This window comes from Acinonyx jubatus, chromosome B2, assembly GCF_027475565.1.
Source record: "Acinonyx jubatus isolate Ajub_Pintada_27869175 chromosome B2, VMU_Ajub_asm_v1.0, whole genome shotgun sequence".
NCBI lineage: Eukaryota > Metazoa > Chordata > Mammalia > Carnivora > Felidae > Acinonyx > Acinonyx jubatus.
Window position 1 is genome coordinate 148,331,594 of NC_069385.1, and position 18,130 is coordinate 148,349,723.

General features: G+C 36.6%; 1 protein-coding gene across 1 annotated transcript; it reads right to left on the reverse strand.

Moving 5' to 3' along the window:
• Positions 1-1,828: 1,828 nt before the first annotated feature.
• LOC106985143 (olfactory receptor 2W1-like) lies at positions 1,829-3,051 on the reverse strand. The gene has a single exon (XM_015083334.3). The coding sequence runs from the start codon at positions 2,759-2,761 to the stop codon at positions 1,829-1,831; it is 933 nt and encodes a 310-aa protein (XP_014938820.1). The 5' UTR covers positions 2,762-3,051.
• Positions 3,052-18,130: the final 15,079 nt, after the last annotated feature.

Consider the following 18,130-nt stretch of genomic DNA (forward strand, 5'->3'; position numbering starts at 1 on the left):
AGAGAGATAAAGGAAAATAAGGAAGGAGGCAGGGATAAAGAAACAAAGATAAAGTTACCCAGATGGAGAAACTTTATGGCTTGATTATTCCAGAGAGAGAGAAAGGAATGTAAAGAAGGTGTAGAACAAGTATCAAGAGAATGGATTAAATATGTCTGTTTAAACAAACCAATAACCAGAGTAACCAGTCTAGAGGAGGGAAGAGATAAGAAGGAGAAATGGGGTGGAGAATATATCTATATATCAAGAATTGTGCTAGAATTAATCCAGGCAATGCAGCAGTGCTGGTCTCGAGGAGGGGTCCATCTGGTTCCACAGCATCTATCCCGCTCCAGTAGATAAGCAGTTACCTGGTGCAGAAGGGTGTGGTTTGGTGTAGGCTGGTCCCGCCTCCACTGTGGGCCCCTCACACTGATCCCTGAGGTCCCATATTGGTGGTGGTGGGAGGAAAATGGCGACCCCCCCAGTCTCTTCTCCACGACTTGGTGTCCCAAATTACTCCTTTGGAGCCATCCTCACTGTGCTGCAAGTACAGATGAGGCTGTCTGTCTCGCTTTGCCAACTCTTTTGCCCCAGAACTTGGATGGGAATTAAACTCCCACTCTGTGTGCCCTGATACTGGGGAAGCACCTCCCGATAAGAGGTCCTAGCTGGTTTTGTGCTGCGCTGCAGCCCTTCAGGGGAGGGAACCAGCTTCTGCACTCCTGTGTACTGCACCCCTGATATATCACTGAACCTGGAGGTGGCTCCCCTCCTCCACATGTGTGTGTACAGGGCAATCAGCACCAGTCCGAAGGTGGAATCTGCAGTTAGAGATTATCTAGCCTGCAGTTAGAGATGGGATCCCTCTCTGTCCTAGTCCAAGGTTTTTTTTCTCTTGTCCAGATACAGTCCTACACTTCCCCAGCTGCTCTTTCTCTTCCCTTTGTGTCTCCTCAGAAGGGGATCCCTCCCCTCTGTTCCTAGGCAGCCTGTTTTTTCTCCCCCAGTTTGCAATTGCCCACCTATGGTCTCTCAGGTTGTCCTGGTTTCTCCGTGGTATACTCAGTCTCTTTTCCTCCCAGACTCTTGGGGTTCAAAGTCCTTTGGCCTCAGCTCTTCATTGTTTGAAAGACACAGGAAGTACGGATCCCCCTACTTCTCTGCCATGTTGGCTGTCCCTCAGAAATCATAAATTTAAACATATTGTGTTTCAATCATTATTCTTAGTGATGCTGATTGCCTCCACTTTGGGAAGTAGACACCCCTTCAAAATGGTTCCTAATTTCCTTATTCCCTCTTTTCTTCCTTCCTTCCTTCCTTCCTTCCTTCCTTCCTTCCTTCCTTCCTCCCTCCCTCCCTCCCTCCCTCCCTCCCTCCCTCCCTCCTTTTGTAAGTTGTTTTCCAACACAAAAGCCCTGCTGGCCATATCAGGTGGATAGAAGGGGGTGTTATTTACCATAGAAGTAGCAAGTCTGGGAAGAAATAAATGAGTGTCCAGTGTAATCCTATATTAAAGTAAACCTTCCATGTGAAATATTTTCTTAATATTTGTACATATATCCATTACTGTATTTAACCACATTTCATAATTGTATATTTGCTTATCTGTGTCCCTGATTAGTCTTGAAGCTTTTTAAGTGTGTGAATTTAGCTTACTTTATGTATCTGCGTCTCTGTCTCCTTGTAGTTTCTGTGTACTTCCTACTTCTTTACAAAGTCCATGCCTAGTACAATCCTAGTACATGGTAAACATCCAATAAATGCCCTTTGCATAAATGAATCAATTCATGTTGGTGAAGGTCAATACTATTTCTCTATCTCTTTTTGGTCAAACTCATGCCTTTGTTTACCATTTTTCTACATACAGTATTCTTTTTATTGCTCTCTTTACATCTTTGTTTCTTAAAGTGTAGATTAGAGGGTTAAGGGTGGGTGTGACAATTGTGTAAAAGAGAGTAAGGAACTTCCCCTCATCTTGGGATGTGCTATTCTGTGGCTTCATGTACATATAAACGACTGTTCCATAAAAGAGAGTTACTACTGTGAGGTGGGAACCGCATGTATTAAGGACCTTATGCCACCTTGCTGTTGACTTGATCCTCATGACAGCTTGAGTGATAATTGCATATGAGATGAAAATTATTGATAGAGGTGTTAGAAGAAATATCACTCCAAGAGCAAAGACTACAATCTCAATTACTTTTGAGTAGACACAAGCCATCTTGAGCAAGGCTGGCATCTCACAGAAAAAATTATCGACCTCCCGGTGCCCACATCTTGGCAACTTCAAAGTCAGGGAGCAAAGAATGAAGGCACTACCAAGACCACCTAACCAGGCCGTGAGCACCATCTTCTGGCAAAGCTGAGGGTGCATTATTATTGTGTAGTAAAGAGGTTGACAAACAGCAGCATAGCGGTCATAGGCCATCACAGCCAAGAGGAGACATTCTGTGGCTCCCAAGTCAAGGGCAAAGAAGAATTGGAGCACACACCCTCCATAGGTAATAGACTTTGTTGGACCCCATAGATTTACCAGCATCTGTGGGATGATGCTAGTTGCATAACAGAGGTCCAGAAAAGACAAATTGGTTAGGAAGAAATACATGGGAGTATGGAGCTGGCTGTCTAGGTTAGATACAAGGATGATGGTTGTGTTTCCTACCAGAGTCACAATATAGAAGATGAAGACAATCCCAGAGATGATGTGTTCTAACTGGGGCCAATCAGAAAACCCCAGCAGGATGAAATCTGTCATGGAACTTCTATTGTTTGTGTCCATAGCTCCTTATGAAGGTCTAGAAGGCAATAGTATGGTAATAAAAAATAGTATCATTCTTAAGTAGAAATAAAAATTTCTAAAGTTTCCCATGAGTATCCCAAGTTCACTTCTTTGTGTTCTCTCTCCCATTTGGAGCACCTCTTTTAACAGTTTCTCTGTGTTCAGTGCCCAAAGCCTCTCTGTTTACTTATAACCAGAGTGGTCCTAAAAATAATATGGTAAACCTAGTCACACTGAATTGTAAGTCATTGAAAAGGCAATATGCCATGACACCTATGGTTATGGGTAATTTGGTTAAATGATAAATACATAAAATTAATTATATATTTTAAGAGTTTCATATATTTTGACTTGTTCATTCTTGAAATTAAGACATTAACATCACTTGGCATGACTTTTACCCCCCATATCAAAGGAGTGGGGTTTGAAGTAAAAAGTTATATAACCTATTATGTTGGGATAAGCGTCACCATTTGGTAGCAGAATCACTTTCCATATTCACTTACAAATGTCTGCATTTTAGCCATTATCATCACCATCACCACCAACCACCTCCTCCCTTTCCCCCTTCCATTCAACATTGCTGACACTGCTGTTCCTGTACCAGCTTTGGTATTATGCACTATACTGTCCTTTTACGGTGCATGAGTTTTTGGTTCCAGGAAAAAATCTTTCTTATTAACCTTTATTTCCATGTACAGAGGCTTTGTGTTTCTTGGAATACCTTTCATGACTGCCAGTACACAATTTAAATAGCCTTACTGATTTGTTTGATTTAATAGTTAAATATTAAACTAATTTCAGAAGCATCTGGTTACCACATACACATAGCACCTCCTTATATTAGCTTCTACTCACCTGGTAATTCAGCAAATTATCAAGATAGATAACTCGAACAAGAAAACTCATTGAACAGTCATTGAATTGGTTTTTCCCATGTAATCTACCAATTAACGAATCCTCTGTTTGTTGTTGTTGTTTTTTTATTTTTTTGGAACTCTATAGGTAAAATCTCATTTCAATTCTAAAAGAAAAGAGAAAAGGGATAAAGAATAAAGAATACCATTCTCTTCAAGTGCACATGGGAGATTCTCTGGGATAGATCATACACTAGGTCACAAATCAGGCCTCAATAAGTACAAAAAGATTGAGATCATATGACCACAATGCTATGAAATTTGAAGTTAACCACAAGAAAAATTTTGGAAAGGCTACATATACATGGAGGTTAAACAACAACATAATAAAGAATAAATGGGTCAACAAGGAAAATAAAAAATACTTGGAAAGAAAGGAAAATTAAAACATGATGTCCAAGGGGTGTCTAGGTGGTTCAGTCGATTAAGCATCTGATTTCAGCTCAGGTCATGATCTCCATTCATGAATTTGAGCCCCACATTGTGTTTTGTGCTGACAGCTCAGAGCCTGGAGGCAGCTTTAGATTCTGTGTCTCCCTCTCTGTGCTCCTAACCAGCTCACATTCTGTGTTTCTCTCTCTCTCAAAAATAAATAAACGTTAAAAAAAAAACAAAAAAGCCCCAAAAACATGATGTCCAAAACTTTTAGAATGCAGCAAAAGCTGTCTTACGAGGGAAGTATGTTGCAATACAGTCCTACCTCAAGAAGCAGGAAAAGTCCCAAATACGCACCCTAACCTTACACCTAAAGGGGATAGAAAAAAAACAACAATCTAAGCCTAAAGCTAACGAAAGAAGGGAAATAATAAAGATTAGAGCAGAAATAAATCATATAAAAACTTAAAAAAAGAGAACAGAGTAATATATTGAGGAGCTGGTTCCTTGCAAAAGTTAATATAATTGATAAACACCTAGCCCGACTCATCAAAGGGAAAAGAGCAAGGACACAAATAAATGAGATTACTAATGAGAGGGGAGAAATAACAGCCAACACCACAGAAAGGGAAACAAATATAAAAGAATATTATGAAAAAATATATATGCCAACAAATTAGACAACTTGGAAGTAATGGATAAATTACAGAAACATATACACTACCAAAAATGAAACAGGAGGAAATAGAAAACTTGAACAGAATGATAATCAGAAAAGAAATTAAATTAGTAATAAAAAATCTTGCCCAAACCAAAAATCTGAAAAGCCAGATGGCTTTCCAGGGGAATTCTACCAAACATATAAAGAAGAGTTAATACCTATTTTTCTAAACTATTCCAAAAATTAGAAATGGAAGGAAAACTTCCAAACTGTTTTATGCAGCCAGAATTACCTAAATTCCAATACTACGAAAAGGCCCCACTTCAAAGAGAATTACAGACCAATAACCCTGATGAACATGGATGCAAACATTCTCAACAAAATAGTAGCCAGTAAAATTCAACAGTACATTAAAAGAATGATTCACTATGATGAAGTGGAATTTTTTCCTGGGTTTCAAGAGTTGTTCAATATTGGCAAATCAATGTGATACACCACATTAATAAAAGGGAGCATAAAAACCATATTAGCCTCTGGTTCGCACAGAAAAAACATTTGACAAAGTACAACATCCAACATGATAAAACCCCTCAACAAAGTAGTTATAGAGGGAATATACCTCGACCTCATAAAGGCCATATACAAAAGACCCACAGCCAATATCCTCAATGGGCAAAAGCTGAGAGTTTTTCCTATACAGTTAGGAAAATGACAGGAATGTCCACCCTCACTACTGTTATTTAACATTGCACTGGAGTCCCAGTGTCAGCAATTGACAACAAAAAGAAATAAAAGGCATTCAAATCACCAAGGAAGAAGTTAAACTTTCACTATTTTTGGATTACATGATACTCTATGTAGAAAATCTTAATGACAGAACTAAAACATTGCTAGAAGTGATATATAAATTCAGTAATATCACAGGCTACAAAATCAATGTACAGAAATCTGTTGCATTTTTATACCCCAAAAATGAGCCAGCAGAAAGAGAAATCAAGGAATCAAATCCCAAATACAATACATAAGATACCTAAGAAATAACCTAAAAAAGAGGCAAAAGATCTGTATGCTGAAAACTATAAAACAATTATGAAAGAAATTGAAGATGACACAAGGTAATATAAAAATATTCCCTGCTCATGGATTGGAAGTACAAATATTGTTAAAATGTCTATACAACCCAAAACAATCTACACAATTAAGGCAATGCCTATCAAAATAACCACAGCGTTTTTCACAAAAGTTGAAACAGTCCTATAATTTGTATGGACCACAAAAGACTTTGAAGCCAAAACAGTCTTGAACAAGCAAAGTAAAACTGTAGGCATCACAATCCCGGTCTTTAAGTTATCTTACAAGCTGTGGTGACCAAGATAGTATGGCACTGGCACAAAAACAGACGCATAAATCAATGGAACGAAATAGAACACCTTGTAGAAAACCAAAGCTGGAAGCATCACAATCCCAGACTTCAAGCTGTATTACAAAGTTGTAATCATCACGTCAGTATGGTACTGGCACAAAAACAGACACTCAGATCAATGGAACAGAATAGAGAACCCAGAAATTAATCCACAAACGTATGGCCAACTAATCTTTGACAAAGCAGGAAAGAGTATCCAATGGAATAAAGACAGTCTCTTCAGCAAGTGGTGCTGGGAAAACTGGGCTGCGACATGCAGAAAAATGAACCTGGACCACTTTCTTACACCATACACAAAAATAGACTCAAAATGGATGAAAGACCTAAACGTAAGACAGGAAGCCAGGAAAATCCTCGAGGAGAAAGCAGGCAAAATCTCTTTGACTTCGGCCCCAGCAACTTCTTACTCAGCACATCTCCATAAGCAAAGGAAACAAGAACAAAAATGAACTATTTGGAGCTCATCAAAATAAAAAGCTTCTGCACAGCGAAGGAAACAATCAGAAAAACTAAAAGGCAACTGATGAAATGGAAGAAGATATTTGCAAATGACTTATCAGATAAAGGGTTAGTATCAAAAATCTATAAAGAACTTCTCAAACTCAACAGCCAAAGAACAAATAATCCAATGAAGAAATGGGCAAAATACATGAATAGACACTTCTCCAAGGAAGACATCCAGATGGCCAACCAACACATGAAAAAATGCTCAACACCACTCATCCTCAGGGAAATACAAATCAAAACCACAATGAGATCCCACCTTACACCTGTCAGAAGGGCTAACATTAACTCAGGCAATGACTGATGTTGGCGAGGATGCAAAATGAGGATCTCTTTGGCACTGCTGATGGGAATACAAACTGGTGTAGCCACTCTGGAAAACAGTATGGAGGTTCCTAAAAAAATTAAAAATAGAACTAACCTATGACCCAGCAATTGCACTACTAGGTGTTTATCCAGGGGATACAGTTGTGCTGTTTCACAGGGGCACATGCACCCCCATGTTCATAGCAGCGCTATCAACAATAGCCAAAGTATGTAAAGAGCCCAAATGTCCATCAATGGATGAATGGATAAAGAAGATGTGGTATATATATACAATGGAGTATTACTCGGCAATCAAAAACAACGAAATCTTGTCATTTGCAACTATGTGGATGGAACTAGATGGTATCATGGTAAGCGAAATTCATCAGTCATAGAAAGACAAAAATCATATGACTTCACTCATATGAGGAATTTAAGATACAAAACAGATGAACATAAGGGGAGGGAAGCAAAATAATATAAAAACAAGGAGGGGGACAAAACATAAGAGACTCAAATATAGAGAACAAACAGAGGGTTGCTGGAGGGGTTGTGGGATGGGAGACGGGCTAAATGGATAAGGGGCATTAAGGAATCTACTCCTGAAATCATTTTTGTACTATATGCTAACCAACTTGGATATAAATAAAAAAAAAGAACTACCCTATACCCAGCACCTGCAGTACTAGGTATTTACCCAAAGGATACAAAAATACTCATTTGAAGGGATACATGCACCCTAATATTTACAGCAGTATTATGAAAAATAGCCAAATTTTGGAAAAAGTTCTAATGTCCATCAACTGATGGATGGATAAAGAAGGTATGGTATGTAAATATACAATGGAATATTATTCAGCCATCAAAAGAATGAAATCCTGTCAATTGCAATGACATGGATGGAGGAGTGTATTATTCTAAGCAAATTAAATCAGAGAAAGACAAATACCATATGAGTTCACACATGTGTGGAATTGAAGAAGCTTAATAGATTAACATAGGGGAAAAAGAGGCAAACCATAAAATAGACTCTTAACTATAGAGAACAAACTGAGGGATTCTGGAGGGGAGATAGGTGGGGGATGGGTTCATTGGGTGATGAGTATTAATAGGAGGGCACTTGCAATGAGCAACAGAGTATTGTATGTAAGTGATGAATCACTACATTATACTCATGAAAGTTATATTGCACTGTATGTTAACTAACTAGAATTTCAATAATAACTTGGAAAAGAAATGACTATCTGCAAAACAAACAAAAAAAAAACACAACCTGTTTGTACAACAGTGTCCCTGTATGTTAAATGATGATGATAATATTCCGCAAAGGGAGGCTTTGAGGGTTAATTTTTGTGAAAACACTAGGAACTGTGCTTGGTTTCCATTTAATTCTAAAAATTAAAAATTGTATTCACCTGCCTACAAATTCTTCTATTTTTCCCATATCTCTTCATTTTTCCCACTGGTGATTTTACCACGGTGGTCTAGAACTGAACTGAAACGCCTAAAATTTTATGTGTTGGTACCTTTTTAAATGCACAGACAGGATGTACACAAAAGTACCCATAAGCACAATGTACATACTGAGCTGATAAACCCAGAGGTAGGAGAGGACAGGGGACTTAATCTCCCCAGATTTCTTGATTACAAAATGCAGTCAGCTTGTTTTGACCACGTCATGTTGGAGTAGTGTTTGGAAAGAGAAAGCCATCGAATTTTAGAGTTGAAATAGACTCAGAAACCATGATCCAGTCTTCTGTCCTATGAAGGAGGTCTTCCCCCAAATGTTCACATGACTCCTGTTTTCATAGCTTCCTAACTGTCCTCTAAAGAGGGCTTCATACTTTCTCCTTATGTTGAGCTCAGAGATGCCTCTTTAAAACCTAGGTATTGTTTGCCTTTCTTTATTCTGGAAATAACTCAGAATAGGTCAATTTAACATAGCTTCTTAAAAAACAGTTTTATTATAAAGTAAAACATAGATACATAAAAAAAGCAAAAGCTCACTGAATCAAGGTGCATATTCTTATAACTAACATGCAGGTCAAGAAATAGAACCTTGGCAAGCACCTCAGGAGCTTCTCTTTTTGTCTTGTCCCAATCATTACCCTTTCCTGTCCCACAAAATATATGCTATCCTCATGGTTAAAGTAATCACCTCTTTGTATTTTAATAGTGTGATTACCCAGTTGTGCATCTCTAGACAATATTGTTTAGTTTGGCCTTTAAAAAAATTTTATATGTCTTTTGGGTTTCCTTTAATATTAGAAAATATTATCAAATATACTCTTAGATTTATGTTCCCAGGTTAAGTGCTAGATGGTTGTCAGCTGTTGCTCACACTGTATGAAGTCTAATTACCATGCTTTTCTGGTTGCTATCCATTGGACTCACCATGGGCTATCAAATGCCTTCGATTAGTTGAGAATTGAACACAGTACTGCAGATGTGTTATATCATTGAAGAAAGCAGTGAGCATCCATGATGCACACACAGTTTCCAAAATATATATTAAGTAGGTTTAGCAGGTGAAAAGCATTACTGGCTCAGTCTAAGCTTTAGGTCACGTAAGAACCCAGGTATACTTATTGAAAGTGTCAAGCTTGAAATTAAAGTGTATATAATTTAATGTAGTGATTCCAAATACAGGACCTTTGATTTCATGCTTGTAAATATTTTCCATGTTGGTTTAAGCCTTGGGTCTCAACTTTTAGTTATTGCAATTTTAATTTAAAAGTGAACATGATATAAAAAAAAGAGAGCACACACAGAAGAAACAGATGTTAAAAGAGAGGCATGCTATATTTTCACTGAAACAGGTTTTCATTTTTCATGGTGTGGACTTCAGTTTCTAATGGCATAGCATGAGCTTACGTTTTACTTTGTTTAGTGAGATTTAAGACAAATTAAGCAAACATATTTAAACGTAATTTGAATGTACACAATAATGTGGAGAAACAAATAAAACAAAACACATTGGAATATATTTACGTTTCAGGAGGGAAGAATTCACAGCTGTTCCGTTGTTATGTAGCCCAAAGGTCGCATATACCAATCATGAGTCTTCATTTTACTTCATTTCAAGAATCCTTCAGGAGGATTCTTGCTTGGCGAGTTACTGAGTCCGTGAAATACTGATTAGCTACCACTTTCTTGCAATAACTTTACAATCAGTTTCACGTTTAAATGCAACAGTTGAGCTAAGATTCAGTGAAGTCTCTAATGTGGATGTTGGAGAAAAACTAGATGTGGAAATGGTGGAAAAGTTGATGAATTTAGTTTGTTAAATGTGTTTTTCATGGGATATTTGTAGTCTTTTAGTGCGCCCTCCTGTTAGACACATTTGTAGTTCAACCTTTGCCCATTGAAACAAGGAGAGCCTCTGCTGGTCTATGTATGCTCCAAGAAATGTTTATGTAGGAGATGAAGGCTAGTAAGTGAACATGGTGTAGACTGTGGGGACTGGTGCCCCACAGAGGTGATTAAGAATCTTGGACTATGGTCAGAGGTTCTTCAAACAACTATTTTAGGAAAGGTTCTCTTAAGACTTTGGCTTTCATCTTGTTTTTTCTTTTTTTTTTTTTTTTTAGATTTCCTCCATGGAAATTAATTTCCAAGATGAATTTATTTGTGTATTAAATTTACTATTAAATGTTGAAAATATAATGTAAACCATATCTATATAAATTAACACATTTTTTGTTCCAAATTTTATTTAAAGTTTTGTTATTTAATATATAGTAATGAATTCAGAAGTGGAATTAAGTGATTCATCACTAACATACAACACCCAGTGCTCATAATAACAAATGCTCTCCTTAATACCCATCACCCATCTAACCCATCCCTCACTCACCTCCCTCCATCAACCCTCAGTTTGTTCTCTATCCTAAAGAGTCTCTTGTGATTAGATTCCCTCTCTTAGTTTTTCCCACTCCTATATGTTCATCTGTTTGTTTCTTAAATTCCACATATGAATGAAGTTATATGGTATTTGTCTTGACTTATTTCGCTTAGCATAATACTCTCTAGATCCATCCACATTATGCAAATGGCAAGATTTCTTCTTTTTGATGGCTGAGCGATATATATATATGTATATACACACACACACATTTTACTTTGTTTAGTGAGATTTAAGACAAATGAAGCAAACATATTTAAACGTAATTTGAATGTACACGATAATGTACACATATATGTATATATACGTATATATGTATATATGTATATATATATATATATATATATATTACATCACTTTTTCTATATCAATTCCTCAGTCAATGGGCATTTGGTCTCTCTTCATAGTTTGTATATTGTTGATAGCACTGCTATAAACATTGGAGTGCATGTACTACTTCAAATCTGTATTTTTATCCTTTGGGTAAATACCTAGCAGTGCAATTGCTGGAGTGTAGGGTAGTTTTAATTTTAGTTTTTTTTTGAAAAACCTCCATACTGTTCTTCAGAGTGGCTGCACCAGTTTGCATTTCCACCAACAGTGCAAGAGAATTCCCATTGCCCCACATCCTTTCCAACATCTGTTGTTTCCTGTGTTGTTAATTTTTTTCCTTTCTGACAAGTGTGAGGTGGTATTTTATCATGGTTTTTATTTGTATTTTTCTGATGATGACTGATGTTGAGATTTTTTTCATGTGTCTGTTATCCATCGAAGTGCCTTCTTTGGTAAAGTGTCTTTTCATGTCTTCTGCCAATTTCTTAACTGTTTTTTTCATTTTGGGTGATTTTTTGAGTTTGATAAATTCTTTATAGATTTTTAATATTAACCCTTTATCTGATATATCATTTGCAAATATCTTCTCCCATCCCATAGACTGCCTTTTAGTTTTGTTGAGTGTTTCCTTCATTGTCCAGATGCTTTTTATCTTGATGAAATCCCAATAGTTCATGTTTCCTTTCATTTCCCTGCCTTTGGCAAAATGTCTAGTAAGAAGTTCTCCTGACCAAGTTCAAGGAGGTTGCCACTTGTGTTCTCCTGTTGGATTTTGATGGTTTCCTGTCTCCCATTTAGGTCTTTCATCCACTGTGAAGTTATTTTTGTATGTAGTGTAATAAAGACAACATATTGCTGTCTAGTTTTCCCAACATGATTTGTTGAAGTGACTTTTTCTATTGGATATTCTTTTCTGCTTTGTCAAAGATTAGTTGGCCATACATCTGTGGGTCCATTTGTGGTTTTTCTATTCTGTTCCATTTATCTATGTTTCTTTTTTTGTGCCAGTACCATATTGTCTTGATGACTACAGCTTTGTAGTATAGCTTGAAATCCAGAATCATGATGTCTTCAGTTTTGTGTTTCTTTTTCAGAATTGCTTTGGCTATTCAGGATCTTTTCTGGTTCCATACATATCTTAGGATTTTTTGTTCTTGTTCTGCAAAAAATGCTGGTAGTATTTTGATAGGGATTGCATTAAATGTGGGTATTTCTTTGGGTAGTATTGACATTTTATCAATGTTTGTTCTTTGCATCCATGAGCATGGAATGCTTTTCTATTTCTGTGTGTACTCTTCCATCTATTTTATAAGTGTTCTATAGTTTTCAGAGTACAGATCTTTTTACCATTTTGGCTACGTTTATTCCTAGGTGTCTTATTGTTTTGTTACAATTGAAAATAGGATCAATTTCTTGATTTCTTTTTCTGATACTTTGTTCTTGATGTATAGAAAGGCAACAAAGGGGCTCCTGGGTGTCTCAGTCAAGCGTCTGACTGCAGCTCAGGTCTTGATCTCATGCTTTGTGAGTTAAAGCCCCACATCTGTGTTGACATCAGAGAGCCCCCTTCAGATCATCTGTCCTCTCTCTCTGCTCCTCCCCTACTTCCTCTTTCTGTCTCTCAAACAAAAAAAGAAATGCAACATATTTCTGCACATTGATTTTATATCACGTGACTTGCCTGAATTTATTCATTAGTTCTAGCAACTTTTTGGTAGAGTCTTTAGAGTTTCCTATATGGAGTATCATGTCATCTGTAAATAAAGTTTGACTTCTTTGCTGATTTGGGTGATTTTTATTTATTTATTTATTTCTTATTACTGAGGCTATGAATTCCAAAACTATATTATATAATGATAATGAGAGTGGACATTCTTGTCTTGTTCCTGAATGTGGGGGAACCGCTTTTGGTTTTTGCCCATTGAGGATGATATTAGCTGTGGGTCTTTTCTGTATGGCCTTTATGATGTTGAGGTATGTTCCATAAGTCTTTACTTTGTTGAGGATTTTAATCAAAAATTGATACTGTATTTAGTCAAATGCTTTCTACATCTATTGAGAAAATCGTATTGTTCTTATCCTTTCTTTTCTTAATATGGTGTATCATGTTGCTTGATTGGCAAATATTGAACCACCCTTGCAGGCCTGGAATAAATCCCACTGGATTGTAGTGAATAATTCTTTTAATGTACTGTTGGATTCACTTTACTACTATTTATTGAGAGTTTTTGCATCCACGTTTATGAGAGATATTGGCCTGTTATTCTCCTTTTTAGTGTGGTCTTTGGTATTAGAATAAAGGTAATGCTGGCCTTGTAGAATGAGTTTGGAAGTTTTCCTTCTATGTATAGTTTATGGAACAGGTTGAGAGGAATAGGTATTAACTCTTTAAATGTCTGCTGGAATTGCCCTGGGAGGCCATATGGCCTAGGACTCTTGTTTGTTGGGGGGATTTTTGATTACTGATTGAATTTCTTTGCTGGTTATGGGTTTGTTCAAATTTTCTATTTCTTCCTCTTTCAGTTTTAGTAGTTTGTGAGTTTATAGGAATTTGTCCCTTTCTTCCAGATTGCCCAGTTTGTTGGCATATAATTTTTCATAGTATTCTCTTACAAATGTTTGTATTTCTATGGTGTTGTTTGTGATGTCTACCCTTTCACTTGTGATTTTGTTTATTTGGGTCTTTTTCCTTTTTTGATAAGTCTGGCTAGAGGCATATCCATTTTATTAATTCTTTCAAAGAATCAGCTCTTAGTTTCATTGATCTGTTATACTGGTTTTGTTTGCTTGTTTGTTTCTATATCATTTATTTCTGCTCTAATATTTATTATTTCCCTTTGGGCTTTATTTGCTGTTCCCTTTCTAGCTCCTTTAAGTGTAAGGTAAGGTTCTGTATCTGGGATCTTTCTTGCTTCTTGAGATAGGCCTGTATTGCAATATACTTCCCTCTTAGAACTGTTTTTGCTGTATCCCAAAGGTTTTGGACTCATGTTTTCATTTTCATTTAGTTTCATGTAATTTTTTATTTCTGCATCAATTTCCTGGCTAACCCATTCTTTCTTTAGTAGGATGTTCTTTTACCTCCATGTATTTGTGTTCTTTCCAAATTTTTTCTTGTGGTTGAATTCAAGTTTCATGTGTTCTGAAAATATGTATGGTATGATTTCAATTTTTTGTAGTTATTGAGAGCTGATTTGTGACCTAGTATTTGATATATTAAGGAGAATGTTAAATGTGTACTTGAAAAGAATGTGTTTTCTGCTGCTTTAGTATGGAATGTTCAGAAAATATTTTTTAAGTCCACCTGATCTGTTGTGTCACTCAAAGCCATTGTTTCCTTGTTGATTTTCTGGTTAGGTCATCTGTCCATTGCTGTAAGTGGGATGTTAAGATCTTTTAATATTATGCATTATTATCAAGGAGTTTCTTTATGTTAGTAATTGGTTTATATATTTGGGCTGTCCCAAGCATAAATATTTGCAATTGTTAGATCTTCTTAATGCATAGACCCCTTAATTAAGATATAATACCCTTCTTCATCTTTTGCTACAGTCTTTTGTTTAAAATCTAGCTTGTCTGCTACAATTATGGTTACTGTGACTTTCTTTTGGTATTCATTAACATGATAGATAATTCTCCATCCCCTCACTTTCAATCTGCAGGTGCCTTTAGGTAAAAAATGAGTCTCCTGTAGACAGCATATAGATGGGTCTTGTTTTTTTTTAAATTAATTCTGATACCTTATGACTTTTGATTGGAACATTTAATCCATTTACATTAAGAGTAATTATTGAAAGATATGAGTTTTGTGTCATTGTGTTACCTGTAAATTTGGTATTTCTAGCTATGTTCTGTGTTCCTTTCTGTCTTTGTTGCTTTTGTCTTATTTTTTTCCTGCACTCAAACAGTACCCCCTAATATTTCTTGCAGGACTGGATTAGTGGTCATGAACTCCTTTAGTTTTTGAGTGTGTGTGTGTGTGTGTGTGTGTGTGTGTGTGTGTATGGAAAACTCTATCTTTCCTTCTCTTCTGAATGACAGCCTTGGTGGATAAAGTATTCTTGGCTGCATATTTCCCCCATTCACCATGTAGAATATATCCTGCTATTTTCCAGTGACCTGCCACGTTTCTGTGGACAGACCTGGGGCAACCTGATCTGACTTCCCTTGTAGGTTAAGGACTCTTTCTCCTTGTTGTTTCCAGGGGTCTTTCCTTGTCTGTGTATTTTGTGAATCTGAATATAATATGTTTTGGTAATGGCTAGCTTTTGTTGATTTCTTTCAAATTTTATTTTTTATTATTTTTTTATTTTTAAATTTTATTTATTTTATTTTTTGGTGTGTTTTATTTATTTATTTATTTATTTATTTATTTATTTATTTGCTCTGTATTTTTTTTTTTATTTACATCCACATTAGTTAGCATATAGTGAAACAATGATTTCAGGAGTAGATTCCTTAATGACCCTTACCCATTTAGCCCATCCCCCCCAAACCCTCAAGTAAGCCTAAGTTTGTTCTCCATATTTATGAGTCTCTTCTGTCTTGTCCCCTCCCTGTTTTTATATTATTTTTGTTTCCCTTCCCTTATGTTCATCTGTTTTGTCTCTTAAAGTCCTCATATGAGTGAAGTCATATGATATTTGTCTTTCTCTGACTGACTAATTTCACTTATCATAATACCCGCCAGTTCTATCAATGTAGTTGCAAATGGCAAGATTTCATTCTTTTTGATTGTCGAGTAATACCCCATTGTATACATATACCACATTTTCTTTATCCATTCCCCCAATGATGGAAATTTGGGCTCTTTCCATACTTTGGCTATTTTTGATAGTGCTGCTATAAACATGGGGGTGCATGTGTCTCTTCAAAACAGCAAACCTGTATCCCTTGGATAAATGCCTAGTAGTGCAATTGCTGGGTCGTAGGGTAGTTCCATTTTTAGTTTCTTGAGGAACCTCCATACTGTTTTAGTTTTCTGAGGAACCTCCATATGTTTTCTCCATAGTGTTTTCCAGAGTGGCTGCACCAGGTTGCATTCCCACCAACAATGCAAAAGAGATCCTCTTTCTCTGCATCCTAGCCTCAGGCATCTGTTGTTGCCTGAGTTGGTAATGTCAGCCCTTCTGACAGGTGTGAGGTGGTATCTCATTGTGGTTTTGATTTGTATTTCTCTGATGATGAGTGATTTTGAGCATTTTTTCATGTGTTGGTTGGCCATCTGGATGTCTTCCTTGAAGAAGTGTCTATTCATGTCTTTTGCCCATTTCTTCACTGGATTATTTGTTTTTTGGGTGTTGAGTTTGATAAGTTCTTTGTAGATTTTTGATACTAACCCTTTATCTGATATGTCATTTGCAAGTATCTTCTCCCTTTCAGTCAGTTGCCTTTTAGTTTTTCTGATTGTTTCCTTTACTGTGCAGAAGCTTTTTATTTTGATGAGGTCCCAGTAGTTCATTTTGCTTTTGTTTCCTTTGCTTCCGGAGATGTGCTGAGTAACAAGTTGCTGGGGCCGAGGTCAAAGAAATTTTTGCCTGATTTCTCCTCGAGGATTTTCCTGGCTTCCTGTCTTACGTTTAGGTCTTTCATCCATTTTGAGTCTATTTTTGTGTATGGTGTAAGAAAGTGGTCCAGGTTCATTTTTCTGCATGTCGTAGCCCAGTTTTCCCAGCACCACTTGCTGAAGAGACTGTCTTTATTCCATTGGATATTCTTTCCTGCTTTGTCAAAGATTAGTTGACCATATGTTTGTGGATTAATCTCTGGGTTCTCTATTCTGTTCCATTGATCTGAGTGTCTGTTTTTGTGCCAGTACCATACTGACTTGATGATTACAGCTTTGTAGTATAGCTTGAAGTCTGGGATTGTGATGCCTCCTGCTTTGGTTTTCTTTTTCAAGATTGCTTTGACTATTTGGGGTATTTTCTGGTTCCATAAAAATTTTATGATTATTTTTTCTAACTCTATGAAGAATGCTGGTGTTACTTTGATAGGGATTGTATTGAATATGTAGATTGTTTTGGGTAGTATGGACATTTTAACAATACTTGTTCTTCCTACCCAGGAGCACGGAATCTTTTTCCATTGTCTTGTGTCTTCTTCAATTTCTTTCACAAGCTTTCTATAGTTTTCAGTATATAGGTTATTCACCTCTTTGGTTAGATTTATTCCTAGTTAGTTTATGGTTTTTTGTGCAACTGTAAATGGGATCGATTCCTTGATTTCTCTTTGTGTCGCTTCATTGTTGGTGTATAGGAATGCAACCGATTTCTGTGCATTGAGTTTATATCCTGCAACTTTGCTGAATTCATGAATCAGTTCTTGCAGTTTTTTGGTGGAATCTTTTGGGTTTTCCATATAGAGTATCATGTCATCTGCAAAGAGTGCAAGTTTGATCTCCTTCTGACTGATTTGGATGTCTTTTATTTCTTTGTGTTGTCTGATTACTGAGGCTAAGACTTCCAATACTATGTTGAATAAGAGTGGCGAGAGTGGACATCCCTGTCTTGTTCCTGACCTTAGGGGGAAAGCTCTCAGTTTTTCACCATTGAGGATGATATTAGCTTTGGGTCATTCATATATGGCTTTTATGATCTTGAGGTATGCGCCGTGTATCCTTACTTTCTTGAGCGTTTTTTTTTTAATCAAGAAAGGATGCTGTATTTTGTCAAATGCTTTCTCTGCATCTATTGAGAGGATCATATGGTTCTTGTCCTTCCTTTATTGATGTGATTATTAATGGTTTTGCAGATATTGAACCAGTCCTGCATCCTAGGTATAAGTCCCACTTGGTCATGGGGAATAATTTTTTAATGTATTGTTGGGTCCATTTGGCTAATATCTTGTTGAGGATTTTTGCATCAATGTTCATCAGGGAAATTGGTCTATAGTTCTCCTTTTTAGTGGGGTCTCTGTCTGGGTTTGGAATCAAGGTAATGCTGGC

What these genes read in the sequence shown, in the direction of transcription:
- LOC106985143 (XM_015083334.3), bottom strand. Translation starts at nt 2,761, where the DNA reads ATGGACACAAACAATAGAAGTTCCATGACAGATTTCATCCTGCTGGGG.